The 19,004-nt window shown below is 44.1% G+C and overlaps 1 protein-coding gene across 1 annotated transcript in view; it reads left to right on the top strand.

Moving 5' to 3' along the window:
• Positions 1-19,004, top strand: part of SERINC5 (serine incorporator 5) — a 123,963-nt gene that overhangs the window by 38,366 nt on the left and 66,593 nt on the right. The window contains exon 2 of the mRNA XM_017870917.1: positions 13,169-13,336. Within this exon, the coding sequence (XP_017726406.1) occupies positions 13,169-13,336 (168 nt within the window). The remainder of the gene's footprint in view (positions 1-13,168; positions 13,337-19,004) is intronic.

Raw genomic sequence — 19,004 nt, 5'->3', positions numbered from 1 at the left:
GGAACATTTGTTTTCTGTTGAGCTGTCAAAAGGGATGTTGATTACCCTTCAACCTCAAACCTTATAGATCTCACCAACCTGCTAAAATGTATTAAGTGTGATATGATATTTTTTATTTTAAGGTAGAGAGAGGGTGGTGTGATGGAACGATTCAAATAATCCCACTGCTGTCTGAGAACAGAGGACTTGATAAACATTCTTCTGGTGCTGAAAGTAACCCTAACCTCCTGAGAAGGAGACTCCAAAAAAGGGGAACATCTTTGTCTCAGATTCCATTGTAACCCCAAAGCTGGTTGCTGGCTTTGTATGTGTTCATAGCCTGTTCTTGCCCATTTCAGACTTGGTTCTGATGGCTGGAGATACTAAGTTGACCCTTGACTGTTCGTTTCACGGAAATGTTCAACGTGGAAAATAACACAGCTCTAGTATGTTGAAACTTGTTTGAGAAACCACTTGCCAGACACTCGTCTCTCACAGTCCCTACAATCCTGCTGCCACAGTTATGGGCATGATGATGAAAGCCTTGGTGCTTTAGAGGATTCAATGAACTCAAAATAAAATTTAAGAAATCCAGATAAAGGAACTATAAGAGCATATTTCAAGGCTAGGCAGATATACAGCTTTCTGTTTCTCTAACTTCTTGAACTTTTAGGTAGCCGTATTAATCTGTTCTTGCATTGCTATAAAGAAATACCCGAGACTGGGTCATTTATAAAGAAAAGAGATTTAAATGGGTCACCATTCTGCAAGCTGTACAGGAAGCATAGCAGGTTCTGCTTTGGGGGAGGCCTCAGGAAGCTTCCAATCATGGCAGAAGGCAAAGGAGGAGCAGGTGTCTTACATGACAGGAGCAGAAGCAAGAGAGAGAGAGAGAGTAGGGAGATGTCACACACTTTTAGACGACCAGATCTCATGAGAACACACTCCCTGTTGTGAGAACAATACCAAGTGGATGGTGGTAAACCATTCATCAGAAATCTTCTGCCATGATCCAGTCACCTCCCACCAGGCCCCACCTCCAACATTAGGGATTACAATTCAACATGAGCTTTCGGTGCAGACACAAATCCAAGCCATATCGATAGCTGTTTTTTTCATTTTATTTTTAATTGCTTCAAATTCTACCAAGTGTTGTTTTATTTACTTCAGTGAAACTCTAGAAAGTTTTATAAGGCTTAAGGAAATTTTTTTTTTCTTGCAGGATAAAAAACACATACATAAAATTTACCATCTTAACTATTTTTTTGAGATGGAGTTTTGCTCTCGTTGCCCAGGCTGGAGTGGAGTGGCATGATCTTGGCTCACTGCAACCTCTCCCTCATGGGTTTAAGCAATTCTTTCCCTCATGAGTTTAAGCAATTCTCTCCCTCATGGGTTTAAGCAGTTGCCCAGGCTGGAGTGGAGTGGCATGATCTTGGCTCACTGCAACCTCTCCCTCATGGATTTAAGCAATTCTCCTGCCTCACCCCCCCAGGTAGCTGGGATTACAGATGTGTGCCACTTCACCCGGCTAATTTTGTATTTTTAGTAGAGACAGGGTTTCACCATGTTGGTCTGTCTGGTCTCCAACTCATGGCCTCAAGTGATCCGCCCACCTCGGCCTCCCAAAGTGCTGGGATTAAAGGCATGAGCCACTGCTCCTGGCCCAAATGTTTTTAAGGGTATAGTACAGTACATTTTCTTTTCTTTTTTTAATGTTTCTTTTTTTTTTTTTTTATGGTGATAGTTCACTCTGGCTGTTTTCTTCCAATGACATAGCTGAAGTAGGGTTTGATTTACTCATTGGCTGATGCATTTCACAAATATTTGAGGGCTTACCACCTATGAGGTAGAACAGGAATGTTTTGCTTTCTTCCAAAATAGAAACCTGTAATGTTTTTCTAATTATAAGATGTATGCTTGTTGCAGAAAGTTCAGAAAATACAGAAGAGCATAATCACTCATAATTCTACAACTCTGTTTACTACTGTTGATGTACTGGTATATCCTTCTAGTTTGTGTTTTCTTGTTGTTAGTGCTGATCTATGTCTTGTTATATTTTTACCCAAAATCCTTTCATACGCTACACTATTATATTAACTATTTTTAGTTTATACAGTGTGGATGTCTTTCCATGGCCATAAATTTTTCTGTATAACCTATATAATCATTTCAGTGGGTGTATTATATTCTATAATATGAACCTTCCATAATTTAACTGATCTTAAATCTTAATCTTTTTATTGGACATCTAGGTTTCTTCTCATAAACCACATGTAATAGATGTGTAATAGATGTCATGTAGATGGTCATCTTATGTATATCTTTGTTTTCTTGCTTAGAGAGTGTAGAATCAAGGTCTCTTGTTTACTCTGTCATTCCCAGGAATTGACAAAACACATAGCACATGTATAGTATAGTAAATATTAGCTGACTGAATGGATGGCTTGGCTATTTCCATAGAATTAGGAATAGGGCTTTTAATATGGGGTAGGCTTTGGTGAGGCAGGGAGCTTGGTGATAGGGGTGGTTGAGCTGCTTGGGGCAAGACACTGGAAGAAGCCATCCATGTTCACTGAGGCCAGAGTTTGCATGGGAGACAGGAAGGGGCACAGAAAGGGAAGTGACCTCTTCTTATACTTGCTGAATGGTTACCGTACACACAGGGGCAGGGAAGAAAAATTGTTTCCTTTTTCCAGTGTAGCCTGTCTCCCTTCTGTAGGAAACCGAGGTTTGAAGCCAGTTTCAGGCCAGTGTTACCTGTCTTGTTCACGCGCTTATGCCAGCAGTAAGTGGAGAAGAATGGCAAAGAGCCTACCAGATTTAAATTCAGTCTAGTACTTGCCGATTCTGTGATCTTAAGCTGCCGTTTACCCTCTCTGAGCCCTGGTCTCATCTCTGTAAAATAGGGATGATTGTAACACATAATAATTGTTGTGCCTTGCAGACAGTAAGAGCTTAATAAGTGTTAACTATTGCTAGCTAATATTATTATGGATTCGGTAAACTTTCTTTCTTTTTTTTTTTTTTTTTTTTGAGATGGAGTCTTGCCCTGTTGTCCAGGCTGGAGTACAGTGGCGCGATCTTGGCTCACTGCAACCTCCGCCTCCCGGGTTCGAGCGATTCTCCTGCCTCAGCCTCCTGAGTAGCTGGGATTACAAGCACCCACCACCACATCTGGCTAATTTTTTGTATTTTTAGTAGAGACAGGGTTTTACCATGTTGTCCAGGCTGGTCTCAAACTCCTGACCTTGAGTGATCTACTTGCCTCGGCCTCCCAAATGCTGGGATTACAGGCGTGAGCCACCGCACCTGGCTGATTTAGTAAGCTTTCATAGGTTGCCATGTATTCTTTTGTATGGGGGAAAGCCACTGTAAGCCTCAGATAAACCACATGTGTATGTGTTGAGTTTTCTAGATTACAACCATTTGTGAATTAGGAACCACCTGCAGTTACACTGTTTGTTCAGTAAAACACTCCTTTATTGAGCAGAGGAATTTTTGTGCTTGTTCTCCTAGCTTTTAAGTTGCACCATGCCATTGCATAGCTATCAGTAAAGGACAGTACCTGGCACTGTGGTGCCAAGAGGGAGGGTTTACCAACACCTCCCCACCCCCACTCCCCACCCACCACTGCCCTCTTGCAGTGGGAAGAAGGGTCTAAGTTCAGTGGAAGCTGTTTCTGAGCTTGAGATGGGAAGATGAAGCCGCACAATGTTGGTTGTTGGGTCCAGAATTTCAATGAATGTTGCTCTTCAAAGTAGAGAATTGTTCATTTCTTCTGCACATCACAGTTGACTCAAAGGTAACCCTAAAGCTTCAAAAGAGAAGGAATACTACCCATACCTCACACGGCATGGGTAGTATTATGTATTACTGAAAGATGTGGAACTCTGTAGTTAAAAGATGCAGTGTTGTTTACTTGAATGAAAAACTGTGAACCTAGTTTTATGTTTTTAATGCATTTCTTCTGTTTCCTTGGTACTACAACCTCCCAGCATGCCCGGGAACACCTGAGTTCTAACAGCTTGGTCAGCTTCAATATTTGAGGAACTTCCCCACTGTACCCCATCCCACTGCTGTTTATTAAGGAGCAGTATTATAATTTTTGTAGCTCACAGAAAACTCTTAATGTCTTTCCTTAGCTTTGCTAGGTCTCCTGTATTTCCAGAAATAGGAAAAGGGACTGAATGAAGGGTGGTGTCACACTTCCTTTTACGGTTTGGACTTAGTTTAGACACACGAAAGCCAACTTGGCTGTCCAGCCCCGTTGAGGAGCAAGTCCTTCAGAATAGTTGGTTTCCACATGGCCAAGGGGTTCATGCTCCCCAAAACTCAAGCACTGAAGCTAAAAAATGTGACCCACCTTTGGGATCATACTTGTGACAGAGTGTCCTAAGCACTTATTTGCTTAGTATACTTCTTTCATTCCTAAGTGGAATGAAGGTAACAGAACATATGTGCTGCCTGGGCCGTTGTCATGAATATGAGTGGTCACACTGCCGTGTATGAGCTGGTACCATGCAGAACATAGACCGTGCAGCAATAGAGCGATGCTTACATTACTGGTGTGTCAGCTAAAGAAAAATCAGGCTTTCAAACCCACCTAGTTTATTCAGAAGTCTTGCTGAAGATTGCAACCGAAAGTCTTTCAGAGAGTTTCTGTTAGACTGCTCCAAGCCAGAGTTTCAGCCCGCAGTTTATAGACAAGTGATGGCAGCTCTTCCAGTGCACAGATGTTACAACAGATGTGCTCGAAGTTAGATTAGAGCAAGATCTCATCAAGGTTTGGGTGCAAGAGTACATGTGGTTATAGATGATAGAGGCATAGTCATTAATCCTGTCAGATATGTACAGAAAGAGGCAAGGCCTAGGGTCATTGAACTTATCTGATTCAGGCAAGAGACTTGGCAACCCATGCTGTGTGCTGCTGGTCATCTTCAGGGCGTTCTTCTGGAGGGCTGTACTCAGTCAGAGCCAGGGGCTTTGTGGAATTCTGCTGATAAGGGATTTTGTAAAATTCTGCAGGCAAGCAGAACAAGCAAACGTGGCTTCTTACATTTGCCATTTTGTCTCACATGTGGGGTGCTTAAAGAGCTTACCGCTGCTCCACTTTTTAGTTCTGGCTTCTCCTTTTGGTTGTTTTTCTCTCCTTGCTGTGGGGTTGACTCATCGTGCTTGCCCGTTGCAGTTTGTTTTTCAACATCTAAGAAGTTATGGATGCTAAGGATATCCAGTTACCTCTTGCAGGGTTGACAGGAGTGTGGTGTGATGCCACCATGCTGTCTTTCCATGCCTGTGGCAGATGGTACCAAGTGATCACTGCACTTTCCCTGCTGAAACATTCCGCCTTAGGAATCCTCCTCAGCACAGTTTCAGGCAGCCACTGCCCATCCGTTGGATGTGAGATGACACCTGTTGATCTACCACCCATCGTCTACCTGGGCTCCTTCGACTTACAGGTGATGACAGCTAAGACCCAGAAGGGCAGGTCACTTCGCTAGAGTTGAGTCCAGCTTCCCTGGTTCTCCCCAGCAGTTTGTCCTCTTGGTTGCTGTGGTTTAAGAACCTGGTAGTCAGGCCTTTGGAACTGTGACAGTAAGACTTGAGAGAGGGAGACAGAGACCCTTTTATGATTAAGGTGCATGTGTTGTGGGTGTGTGCATGCCGATTTTGGAATATGTTTGGCCTTCTTGTTGCCAACTGGAAATTCTAGGTAATGAAGGTATTGTGCTTTTTAATTTAACAGAAGAAGTACTTGGAAGTTACTACCAGCCCTAGCTCATGTTTCTGTGAGCATTTCCTCACACACCTAGATCAATCCTTGAAAGGACCATCTGTGCGCAAGGCCGGTGCGGAGGACAGAGAGGGAGACATATTTATTTTTTGTAGTATGTGTGTGTGTTGCAGGGCTGGTCCTTGGATTGGAGAAGAAAAATAACAGTAAGTGGGAGTCCCAGCTTCAGGTAAGATAAGCAAGAGCCAGCTTATCCTTCCATTTTGATTCTTTGCCCCGGCAAGAACAAAGCACCTCCTATTTAGAAAAGCCTTTGCCATTCCTGCGGTTGGAGGGAGGGTGTGCCAGGCTCTTCGAAAGATTTTCCTTTGCAGTATGTTTGGGGGAGAGGATGCTTCTTCAGAAAGGAAAAGCCCAACCTAACAGCAATACCACATTTGCAAATGCTTTTATATCACTATCGTTCAGCTTAGTTGCTTTTATTTTATTTCTTTTTTGAGACAGGATCTCTGTGGCCTAGACCAGAGTGCAGTGGTGCAATCTCTGCTCACTGCAGCCTCGACCTGTGGTCCCAGCTACGTGGGAGGCAATCCTCCTGCCTCAGCCTCCCACGTAGCTGGGACCACCGGCATGCACCACCACACCTGGCTGATTTTCGTATTTTTTGTAGAGATGGGGTTTCGCCATGTTGGCCCGGCTGGGCTCGAAATCCTGAGCTCAAGTGATCCGCCCACCCAGTGCTGGGTGCCTCCCAGAGTTTTGGGATTACAGGTATGAGCCACCACACACAGTTTACTTTTCTCAAGTAGTCAGTTTTCTTCAGTTTTTAACTATAAGAGTAATGCATGCACATGGTAAAAACCCAACCAGGAGAGCAGAACAATAAGTATAATGGATGTTCCCTGTCCCTCCCCTAGGCCTGTTCCTCAGGTAGTCAGTGTTAGTGGTCTTATATCTATCTACACATATGTGTATGTACATAGATATGCAATAGTAGGCCATACTACCTGTGTTAGTTGGCTGGGGCCACCATAACAAAGTAACACTGACTGGGTGGCTTACCCCACAGAAAATTCAGCTTCTCACTTGTGGAGGCCAGAAGTCTAAGAGTGTGTGCAGGGTTGCTTTCTTCTGAGGCCTCTCTCCTTGGCTTGTAGACGGCCACCGTGTTGCTGTGCCGTCCCTGTGTGTGTGTCCTCCTCTTCTAAGAAGCAGTCCTGTTGGATTAAGGACCACCCCAGTGGTCGTATTTACCTTTTAAGTACCTTTTTTGTTGAGACAGAGTCTGGCTGTGTCACCCAGGCTGGAGTGTAATCTCGGCTCACTGCAACCTCTGCTTCCTGGGTTCAAGCGATTCTCGTGCCTCAGTCTACTCAGAAGCTGGGACTGCAGGTGTGCGCCACCATGCCTGGCTAATTTTTATATTTTTAGTAGAGACGGGGTGTCGCCATGTTGGCCAGGCTGGCCTTGAACTCCTGGCCTCAGGCAATCCACTCGCCTTGGGAGTTGGGATTACAGGCGTGAGCTACTGCACCTGGCCGAAACTTAATTACCTTTTTAAAGGCCCTACTGCAAATACAATCACTTTCTGAGGTACTAGGGGTTAGTACTTCAACATAGGAATTTTGGGGGACACAATTTAGCCTAACACACCTGACGTGTTGTTTTAAAAAATATTTCATTGTATAGGTCGTAATTCATTTAACTAGTCCCTGGGTAGCTGGAAAATAAGGCTGTTTCCAGTGTTTGTTATGAACAGCCTCATACCTAAATCTGTGTCTTTTTGGAAATGTATCTGTGAGAGGAGTTTCTGGAAGGATTGCAAGCATTGCCCTCCAAAGATATTGTTGGACTCCTTTTGCATGTGTGAATGTTACTTCCTGTGGAGGAGGAGAGTTTGCAGTATCTACAAATTAACGCCCTTAGTATTCTCTGTGATTCAGTGCTTGCATGGGAAATTGAGTATAGCATGCAATCATGAACTTGGTCCCATGGAGGGGATTGCCAGCCACTGTATGTGAGGAGTGTTGCCACTGTGACTTTACCATACGCTATTCAGCCAGCATCCATTTACTGAGCCATTGGGGGGCACGCACTGTTTTGTTCATTTATTTATTTATATTTTTAAAAACTAGGCTTAGGTTTTTTTTTTTTTTTTTTTTTTTTTTTTTTTTTTTTTTTTTTTTTTTTTTTTTTTTTTTTTTTTTTTAGAGCAGTTTTAGGTTCACAGCACAATTAAGAGGAAGATACAGAGAATTCCCGTATACCTCCCCTCCCCGCTCACACGGCCTCCCCCGTTATCCGCGCTTCCCACCAGAGTGGTACATTTGTTAGAATCGATGAACCTACCTTGACACGTCACTACCACCTAAAGTCCATGGTTTACATTAGCGTTACCTCTTGGCGTTGTATATTCTATATTTATTTGTTTTATATGTTGTGACTTTTTCAGTAAAAGCCGTATGCCCTCTTGGAACCAGGGGGTAACGAAACCCTGGCATTTCTCTCCAAGCTTGTGAAAGCACCAGTAGTTCCAGCCAGGAATTGATTTTTTCCGTTTTGCAAGTGAATGACGTGCTCAGTGTCTTAACCCTGTAGGTGGCAGGGGCTCAATGCGAACCCATTTTATTCAAAGGTATGCTCTTCCAGAAACAAGTGGTCAGTCAGCAGGGCTGTGAGATTTCCCTAGATGCTAACATAAATGTTTCTTTTACGGATGCTGTTTTGAATTTCCACCTGGTGTATATATCAATGTGTAGCTTAAGGATAATGTGCTTGAACCCTTAATTATTAGCATAGTTTACTTTGATAAATCACTTTTGGGCTAGTAGAAAAAGGCTAGTCCATTCTAATATTCAGAATGTGTGTGTATAGGTACACATATATATAGACACATAAAAATATATATACATATGTAAATTGGTAATACTATAGCACTGTATAGAGTAAGAGTGAAAATGAAATTTGGAAAATCAGATCCATACAATGATACATGACTTTAATGATAGAATGGAGTTAGACCAATATGACTTTCTTTTTACATTTTCCACAAACGCATCCCTTTTGCTGTTTGTCTGCCTTTAGATGATCAGTTCCAATTAGGCTCACAGTGATGTTTGTATCTGTTTATTTTTCCCTCTGTGGAGATAATAGTTTAAATGTTGATTCAGCTGTGGGAATGTTTTATTGTGGGAGGCATTAACTGTTTCCAAAATACTTATTTTCCCAAATAGAATAAGTATTTTGTTGATCACATTTGAACTTGAAATACAGTGAGAGGTTATCTAAGACCACATGGTACCAGAGTTAGCAACCAGCCAGGCATGGTATCGTAGTGTCCTGTGCGTGTAGTCCCAGCTAAGGCTGAGGCAGGAGCATCACTTGAGCCCAGGAGTTTGAGGCCAGCCTGTGTAATTCAGTGAAACAGTATTTTACAGTAAAAAAAAAAAAAAAAAAAAAAAAAAAAAAAAGGAGCAATCAGTGAAGGAGGCAGTTAGGAAAGGGTTCAGGAGAGCAGGGCCCCCAGAGAAAAGCCAGCTAAGCCCAGTGGGAGGGGACACAGTTGTATGTGTGTGTGTTTACAAATTGGGGCATGTGATTGGAAAGAGGTCAGGTAAAATCAGAGATTGAGACATCAATGAAGGATTCTCGTAAAGGAAAGTGGCCTATAAAACCCACACATGCTTAAATGTTAGGATACCACTTGTGTATTCTCTTATCTCAGCCTGTAGTAAGAATGTCTTCTTTTTACAAAGCAGTGGCTTAAGTTTTGTGAGTCAAGAAGAACTACTGGAGGAAGCTGGCTTAGAAAATTGGATGTAAGATGGAGAGAGTTGGTTAGGAAAAATTTGTAGCGATGAAATAGACAGAATGACAATGAACTCAAAAATGACAGTCCTCATGAAGTAGATGAGATAACTAGGAAATGCTGTATTTCCAAGATCTGTCACGCCGTTGCTAATGTTGTCCCCCTTAACCATATGCCTGTGATCTTAGCTCCATTGTTAAGTGATGTTTATGGTGTAGCATTTTAATCTTGGTTGCTTGTTTTGAGGCCTTGCAGGAGTCCTCAAACTTCCTTCCAAATCAATTATCAACAGATTGAATGGTTGGGCTTTAAGGTTATATAGAATATAGTGTTAATACATACAATTTTATTGTAATTTGCAGTAATGGTAATTCTTGTAGCATTCCCTGTTTGCTTAACGGGACTCCTTTCTGGCACCAGGTGTGGTTCTGAATTAGGTTATCAAGAGACTATGGTAGTACTTGCTGGCCACCCCCACTTATATAAATGAGAAGTCTTGAGGGATTTTTTTTTTTTTTTTTTTTGAGATGGAGTCTCACTCTGTCGCCAGGCTGGGGGGCAATGGAGCGATCTCAGCTCACTGCAATCTCCGCCTCCCTGGTTCAAGCAATTCCCCTGCCTCAGCCTCCCAAGTAGCTGGGACTATAGGTGCTGGCCACCACGCCCGGTTGATTTTTTGTTGTTGTTGTTTTTTGTTTTCTGTTTTTAGTAAAGACAGGATTTCACCATGTTGGCCAGGATGGTTTTGTTCTCCTGACCTCAGATCCGCCTGCCTCAGCCTCCCAAAGTGCTGGAATTACAGGTCTGAGCCACCGTGCCCGGCCGAGTCTTGAGTTTTTAAAGGGTAAATAACTTGTTTGTAGTCCACAGCTAGTAGGTGGCAAAGCCAGACCACAAACCCAGCCAAGCTTTGAGCCTGAGCTTTTAATCACCATCCTCTGTTGCCCTATAGTTTATTAAATATTCACGTTCTCCAGATAAAAGATGTGTATGCTGTTAGTGGTATAGCAGGAGATCTGTGTTCCTCTGGGCCCACATCCTACTAATGAACCTAAAAAGCTTACCATTTGGGGCATGAAGCTCTGGTAGAAATGCAGTGTAAAAGGCACCCATTTCTTTTGAACTTCAAGTTACATACTCATTATTTCCTGCAAGGGTGGATGACGGCAGGCATAGCCTTTCCCATCCCAGTACCCTAGGTGCTTGTACATTCATCCTTAGGCTCATGGATTTTGACAAGTCCCTTTTTGAAACTGTCTAGGGTTGATGCTCATGTTGTCTAAGGTGTTATCCAAGCCCGTTGTCTCACGGCCAAGAAAAGTAAGGATTAATGTGAACACAAGGGTAAAGTTGGAGTGAATGAAGAAAGCTCTGTGCAGCGGAAAGGAGTACCTGAGTGGGTCGATGTTTTTACAGTTGAATCCGAAAGCTTTTGTGAGAAACTCCCCTCATCTCTGTAGCTGTTTGCGTCACTTCCCTTATCTGAGAAGCTGTCTGTGTAACTCTCCTCATCTGTGCAGACACCGGCATGTCTTGAGTAAACACAAAGTGCAACACCTCATTTGTATAACTGTGTTTTAGGTAAGCCTCCCCCACCATCTCCCCGCTCCCTGTGCAAGTTACCATGGAGCCTACTGTGTATATGCCGGAGAAGGGGAAGAAACTTCTCCCTGGGAGCCTGCTAGTCACACAGAGAACAAAAGGCTTCTATGCTGGGCCCTGCTTTCTTATCAGTGCAGCTGCAGTTTAGTTTTTCCCCAGGCAGCTCTATGTGTACGTGTAGCTGATTTTTAGGCTGTATCTCTGAGGACTAACCTTAGCTGTCTGTCTTAACTAATTTTTCCTTTTCTTCTCCCTCACTTTCTTGGGCCCAACTTTTTGTTTTTCATGTTCTTCCCACTTTGTTTACTAGTTCTGGGCTTCTTCTCTTGCTCTTAGCTGATTCTAGAAATCTTTTTGTCTAAGAGTCACGATTATAATACTTCAGATGAACTGTGCCTTTTCTGTGTAATAATTGGGCATCTCCCAAACCATTGATGGTTGTCATGAAAGATAGCACCAGAACAATTCTGATGAAAGCTTTGTTCACACACCAAACTGTTCCTGCATGCCGTATGGTCAAGGTACCTGGGAAGAATGGTCATCTTGTAGCTTGGAAGGTCAACCTGCAGAAGGCCTGTGTGAATACATTGGTAAAGTGGTGTGACGCAGTACAGGACCCCAACTGGGCGTCCCACAAGTTAATTCAGTTCTGATGCTAGCTACCTAGAGTTCGCACAGACCCCAAGGTTAAGGGCTCGGTTCCACAAGACTTTTCCCATTTCAGATGCTAATTGCAAATCTAAGTCTCCCGTACTTCTGACTGACCAGCTATAAATCAGGGGTTCACTCCCTGTTTAGGTTCAATAATTGGCTAGAATGGCTCACATAACTCAGGAAAACTCTTTCCTGGTGATTACCAGTTTATTATAAAGGACACAAATGAACAGCCAGATGAAGAGGTACACAGGGCGCTGTCCAGAAGGGTCCCAAGCACCAGAGCATCGTTCCCGTGGAGTTGGGGTACGCCACCCCCCTGGCGCATGGATGCGTTCATCAAACTGGAAGCTCTGAATCCCATTGATTAGCGTTTTTATGGAGGCACTATTATGTACATGTGACTGATTAAATCGTGGGCTATTGGTAATTAGCTCAGTCTCCAGTCCCCGCCCAGGTGTGAGCTCCTGAAAGTTCTAACCCTCTAAACCACATGGTTGGTTCCACTAATATAGCCAGCCTTCCATCCTGAAGCTGTCGAGGGGCCCAGGAAGAGTTGCCTCATTAGTACAAGCTCTGGTATGATTGAAAAGAGCATTAGTAACGAAATACTCTCCTGTCAACCTCTATCACTCAGGAAATTCCAGAAGTTTTAGAAGCTCTTGCATCAGACCAAATTTCATATATATATATATATATATATATACACACACACACACACACACACACACACATACACACATATATATATATATAGTAATGGCAAAAACCACAATTGCTTTTGCACCAACCTAATATAATTTTTTTCTTCTTTCCTGGTCATGTTTTTCTTGGAGACAGCCTCCCAGGTAGCTGGGACTGCAGGTTTGTGCCACCATGCCTGGCTAATTAAAGAAAATTTTTTTTTGTAAGAGATGGGGTCTTGCTGTGTTGCCCAAGCTGATCTCAAACTCCTGGGTTCAAGCGATCTTCTCACCTTGATCTCCCAAAACTCTGGGATTAAAGGTGTGAACCACTGCACTGGGCCTTGTTTAAAAAAAAAATACATATATATATGTGTGTGTGTGTGTGTGTATGTGTATATAAAATATACATTAGATATAGCTTGTCTCTATATATACACATGTTTATATATAAATATATACACATATATAAAATATATATACACATATTTATATATATATATATAAATATATATATTTAGAGACAGGTTCTTGCTGTATTGCCCAGGCTAAACTTGAACTCTAGTCTCAGGCGATCCTAGTCTTAAGTGATCCTCCGGCCCCCCGAGTAGCAGGGACTCCAGATGTGAACCACAGTGCCTGGCCATATTTCTTATTCTCTCGCAGTATCATGCTCTAAGCAGATGCCTTCTGTTCCTTTTCTAGCTGGCCTGCTGCTGTGGATCTGCAGGGTGCTCTCTCTGCTGTGATTGCTGCCCCAGGATTCGGCAGTCCCTGAGCACCCGCTTCATGTACGCCCTCTACTTCATTCTGGTCGTCGTCCTCTGCTGCATCATGATGTCAACAACTGTGGCTCACAAGATGAAAGAGCACGTAAGTTTGTCCGTGTTCAGCTCATCCTATTTCCGATGTTTGATGAGGGTGTGTGGGAAACACATGATTTAGAGGATGGGGCCCATGTACCCCCCTGTGTTTTGGGATATACCTGGTTTCCTTGAACCTTCCTGAAGCCTGCTCTATGTTTTCCAGGATCCAGTGCCTTCTGGCTAAACAGGAAAACCAATCAACAGCTTGATCTTTAATAGTAGTGTAGATGCTATCTGATGCTTTTGGTGGAGAATTCTTCTTTTAATTTTTAAATTTTAAAACATTTGTGTAGATTCATGGGTTACAAGTGCAATTTTGCTACATTGATATATTACCTTGTGGTGAAGTCAGGGCCTTTGGTGCCTCCAACCTGGGAGCAACACATGTTGTACCCACCAGGCAGCCTCTCATCATCCAGCCCTACAGCCCCTGAGTCCCCATTGTCCATCATTGTCCATCAGTCATTGGACACATCATGGACACGTCATTGTCCATCACAATCGTCTGTTTGTCAGACAATTATGTATTTTATATTAGCCTTGTTTATAGCTGTTCCTGATGAAATATACAATCTTTTCTTGTACACTTCTGTCCTTTTCCTTTGTTATAGGATGGCTGCCAGGATTTTTTTCTACTTTTTTTTTTAAGACAGAGTTTTGCTCTTGTCACCCAGGCTGGAGTACAATGGCGTGATCTTGGCTCACTGCAACCTCCACCTCCCAGGTTCAAGCAATTCTTCTACCTCAGCCTCCCTATTAGCTGGGAATACAGGTGCCCGCCACCACAGCCAGCTAGTTTTTGTAGCTTTGTTAGAGACAAGGTTTCACCATGTTGGCCAGGCTGGTCTTGAACTCCTGACCTCAGGTGATCTACCCACCTTGGCCTCTCAAAGTGCTGGGATTACAGGCGTGAGCCACTGTGCCTGGCCAGCTGCCAGGATTTCACATAGCAGCTGAAACACTTAATTTGGCCTATATGGGAAGTATGATAAAGCTTAGATATTCTCACAAATAATGGGGAATGGGTTATGGGGCATTTTCCACCTTTCTAGACAGGTTGCTTGTAGGGTGAGTGGTGTCTTCATGGGTGAGGGGTGGATTTTCAGCCATTCTTTGGTCAGAAGTAGGCCTGGTGTGTGATGCTGATAGAGATACATGTGGGACCTCTTTTTCTTGGATTTCCTTTTTTCCCCCATAGTAGGCCTCTTAGATCACAGGGGAATGTGGTGAGGATTTTGAGAGAGCCCAAGAAATAACACCATTCTTTGCCTCCTGGGTTCTAAGCAAATTGACAAAGAAGACTAAGATGTCAGCAGGTTGCCAAACGTCACCTTTATTCATCATAAAACTGATGTGAGACTCTGTGGTTCATATCTGCAGGGAAGCAGGCTTTTGCTGAACCCCCAAATGATTCAGACTTACCCAGCAGGGCACCATCAGTGCCCGGGAAGGGCAGACTTCTTTGCAAAGGTGCAGTTTGCCAGGAAGAGAGAGCAGCAGGCATGTTCCCTTGGGGCAGCTCTTATTCTAGAGATAGAGGGAGAGGAAAGCCTTGTTGTCCAAATGTCATTTCCCCTTGCAAACTGACCACTCTGCACTGCATCTTCCCAGCTGAACAAGTGAGGAGGCGGAGGGGAGTCCGGAGCAGGCTCTGATGGAGCTGCCCATAGTAGGGATGACATTGCCTGGGGCAACACCTGAGCAAATGTTCGCCCCAACCTATGCTGAAACTAGGGCTATTTTATTTTTTTATTGATTGATTGCTTTTTCTGTTGGAGGGGTGGATGGAGTCTTGCTCTGTTGCCCAGGCTGGAGTGCAAGTGGCACGATCTCAGCTCAGCTCACTGCAGCCTCCACTTCCCGAGTTGAAGCAATTCTTCCACCTCAGCCTCCTGAGTAGTTGGGATTACAGGCACGTGCCACCACACCTGGCTAAATTTTTGTATCCTTCTTTAGTAGAGATGGAGTTTCACCATGTTGGCTGGGCTGGTCCTGATCTCAAGTGATCTGCCCGCCTCAGCCTCCCAAAGTGCTGGGATTACATGTGTGAGCCACCATGCCTGGCCTTGAAACTAGGGCTATTTTAAATACACTCAAATATTTCAAAACAACCATTTTCTTAACAGGACTTTGTATATTCTTATTCATTAAAATAGGCCCTCTGAAGCTTTTCTGTTGCATAGTGCTTTTATAATTATGGTTGTATGGTCTTGGATATAGTGGATACTACAGTGGAATTTGGGTTCCCCTCTGCTTGAAACATTGGTTCTGTCCTCAGTAAGACACTAGTGCGAGCCGTGGGGTGTTCAAACTTGTGAGAAATGGAGCTTATAATTCAGAAGAGAAGTTATGAAGTCTTCAAAGGTCTAAAACAAGGCAGAAATTAATAAGAGTCTCGCTCTGTTGCCCAAGCTAGAGTGCAGTGACACAATCATGGCTCTCTGCAGCCTTGACCTCCCAGGCTCAATCGATCCTCCTGCCTCAGCCTTCTGAGTAGTTGGGACTACAGGCATGAGCCGCCATGCTGGCTAATTTTTCTATCTGAAAGAGTAGGTTTTAACTCTTATTCTGAGCATCCACTTAATCTTCCATGTACTACTTTTGTTTTTTTTAAGTAATACGGTATTCTCTTTGTAAATTCAACAAGGTTGATTTTCTGAATCCATTAAGGTGGCTTAATGATCCACTGTGGTACTATGGTGGGAACTCTGGTGTGCACTGGATGTAGTGTGATCCCTGCCCTTAATAAATTTCTATTCTTTAATAGAATTAAGCCCTGCATCCAAAAACACAAAATCTGTTACTATACAAATAGGTAGTGTCCCTCAGTAGTGAATTTATTAAGACATTAGAGGGAGAGATAATTTGGGAGCCATTGGTATGTGTTTTAGGACATGAATTTCATAATGATAATGTTAACACCTGATTACCATCCAAGTAACCTGCCCCATGAAACAGTTCGTAGCAATTCCAGTCAGTATTTATGCTTTCTGATGGTTACGGAACTTTTGAGAAACAGAGGATGTTCACTGGTGTTGCTAGGAAAGGCTTCGTGAAATAAGTGACTTGTAGGGGTAATAAGTATTTTAATAGCTAATTATTGAGTGATACCATGTGTCAGGTTTTATTCTGAACACTTTACCTGTATTTTCTTAGTTCGTCAGCACTGTACTCACCTGAACAGTAGGTACTAGCATTACCCCTGCCCTACAGATGAGGAAACTGAAATATCCAGCATTTAAATTCCACACCCAAGGTCTCCAGCTATTAAATGATGGGGTTGGGATTTGAACCTGGTCTGAATGTGTTGTTAGCTACGAGGCTGTGTGACTAGAGAGGAGGGAGAGGCCCGTAGAGAAGGGCCAAGAGGAGAGGGGAGGTGAAATGGCCACATCTTGCAGGAATTGTAGTGCCAAGGTGAAGTGTTTGAACATGGTCTGTGGTAAGTGGGAAGCCATTAGAGATTTTGGAGCAGGAGGCTATCATCATGGAAGCAGAGGGAGATATTTTGGGAGGTGAGCCTAGAGGTGGTGGTGGCAGTGGGCACAGGGTGACTTATGGTCAGAGAACAGAGAAAGGGAGGAAGAGAGGAAAGGGCAACCCTGATGTCGCTCACAGAGGCTCTTGTAAATGTTTCTATGCCTGTCCCCTGAATGTGCATATTTACAAATGGTTTGGCTGGGTGTCCTGCACAGGGAGTGAGATCCCTGTGGGTGAAACCAATCCTTTTCCAGCTTTAGCGCCTCACAAGGGGCTGGCCATCTGGCCACAAAGTCAGCTTGTTTCGTGGCCTACAGAAGAGAGGCTGACTTCATCCTCAGGCGGTGCTTGCGGGCGGGGGTTGAAAGGTCCCCTTGTGGGGATGCACACTGGGCTCCTGCTGGAGTCCTCACCCCCTCTTTGTTGGCCGTGGAAGTGCCTGAGACTGTGACTGGAAGAGGAGAAAGAACTGCATGCTTGTAACGGCCCAGATGGGAGTGTGGAAGTGCCTCCTACCCAGCGTTCTGCCAGAGTCGCGTGGGCCTTTGGTATGTGGGTTAGGAGCGCAAGGGCAGCTCCCTTGTCAGTTATTTCCAGTTTTTGCCTTGATTTCAGAATGTGGCCTGTGTTTAAGTTTGGAGACTGCAAGGGATACTGGGCCAGACTTTGTCCTGCTTCTTTTCTTTAGAGAAACTCTTCTTTCCCAGGAGAACTTTGGCTCAGAGAAAGCTCGACTGTGCTGGTTGAATAAGGCATGATTCTGTCTTCTCTTGGAGCATTTCCCCATCTCAAAACATAAGGGCTGTTTATTTTGCAGGTCATTCTTGTTATTAACCATGTCGTTTAAGCAGGTACACACTCATGAGATTTGATACCTGGGGGATTAGAAATCCATTTTAGAGGGCTGGATGTGGTGGCTTACGCCTATAATCCCAGCCGTTTGGGAGGCTGAGGCGGGCGGATCAGAAGGCCAAGAGATCCAGACTATCCTGACTAACGTGGTAAAAACCCATCTCTACTAAACATACAAAAATTAGCTTGGTGTAGTGGCACACGCCTGTAGTCCCAGCTACTCGGGAGGCTGAGGCAGGAGAGTTGCTTGAATCCAGGAGGCGGAGGTTGCAGTGAGCCGAGATTGCGCCACTGCACTGCAGCCTGGCGACAGAGTGACACTCCGTCTCAAAAAAAAAAAAAAAAAAGGTCCATTTTAGAATGTAGAATGCAAAGGGAAAAAAAGTGGGCAAGAAAGTAAAGCCTGCCGACCCAAACTGCTAAGTCAAGGTGTAACTTCTGTGTTTGAGGAAGATTCAGATTTAGGCACCCTGGGAAGCCATATGGGTGTTTAGGGAGGGAGGAGAAAGGAAAGTTTTTGTTTCCTAGGGAGTAGGGGCCACTAAAACCCGTACTGGAGAAGGAAGGATGGGTGACCTGTGCAGCCCCCACTTTCTCCCCTGAGAGCTCAATGTGCCAGGCCAATGTAGGAAGAGCCATAGATATTCCCAGCCTGAAACATGTTAGATCTGTTTCCTTCATTCCATGTTACACTGTCCACTCCCTCCCCATCTTCCCCTCAAGCTCCCCAGCCCTAGGCAGCCACTAATCTATTTCACCTCTGTGGATTTGCCTATTCCAGATATTTCATATAAATTGAATCATATAATATATAGCCCTCTGTGCCTGGTTCGATTCCTTCCTTCCTTCCTTCCTTCCTTCCTTCCTTCCTTCCTTCCTTCCTCCCTTCCTTCCTTCGTTTCTCCCTCCCTCCCTCCCTCCTTCCTTCCTTCCTTCCTTCCTTCCTTCCTTCGCTCCTTGCTCCCTCCCTCCCCCCCTCCCTCCCTCCTTCCTTCCTTCTTTCCTTCCTTCCCTCCCTGCCTCCCTCTCTCCCTCCCTCCCTCCATCCCTTCCTCCCTCATTCCCTCCCTCCTTCCTTCCTTCGTTTCTTTCTTTCTCTCTCTCTCTCTCTTTCTCTTTGTTTCTCTCTCTCTCTCTGTCTGTGTGTCTCTCTCTTTCTCTGTCTCTCCCTTTCTCTCCCAGATGGAGTCTTGCTCTGTCTCCCAGGCCAGAATGCAGTGGCACGATCTTCTGCCCCAGCCCTCCAAGTAGCTGGGATTACAGGTGACTGCCACCACGCCCGGCTAAGTTTTATAATTTTAGTAGAGACGGGGTTTTACCATGTTGGCCAGACTGGTCTCGAA

The sequence above is a fragment of the Rhinopithecus bieti genome, unplaced genomic scaffold (assembly GCF_001698545.2).
Source record: "Rhinopithecus bieti isolate Rb0 unplaced genomic scaffold, ASM169854v2 scaffold_5216, whole genome shotgun sequence".
Classification (NCBI taxonomy): Eukaryota; Metazoa; Chordata; class Mammalia; order Primates; family Cercopithecidae; genus Rhinopithecus; species Rhinopithecus bieti.
Note: the sequence above shows the minus strand (reverse complement) of the source record. Positions and strands in the feature narration are given on the sequence as shown.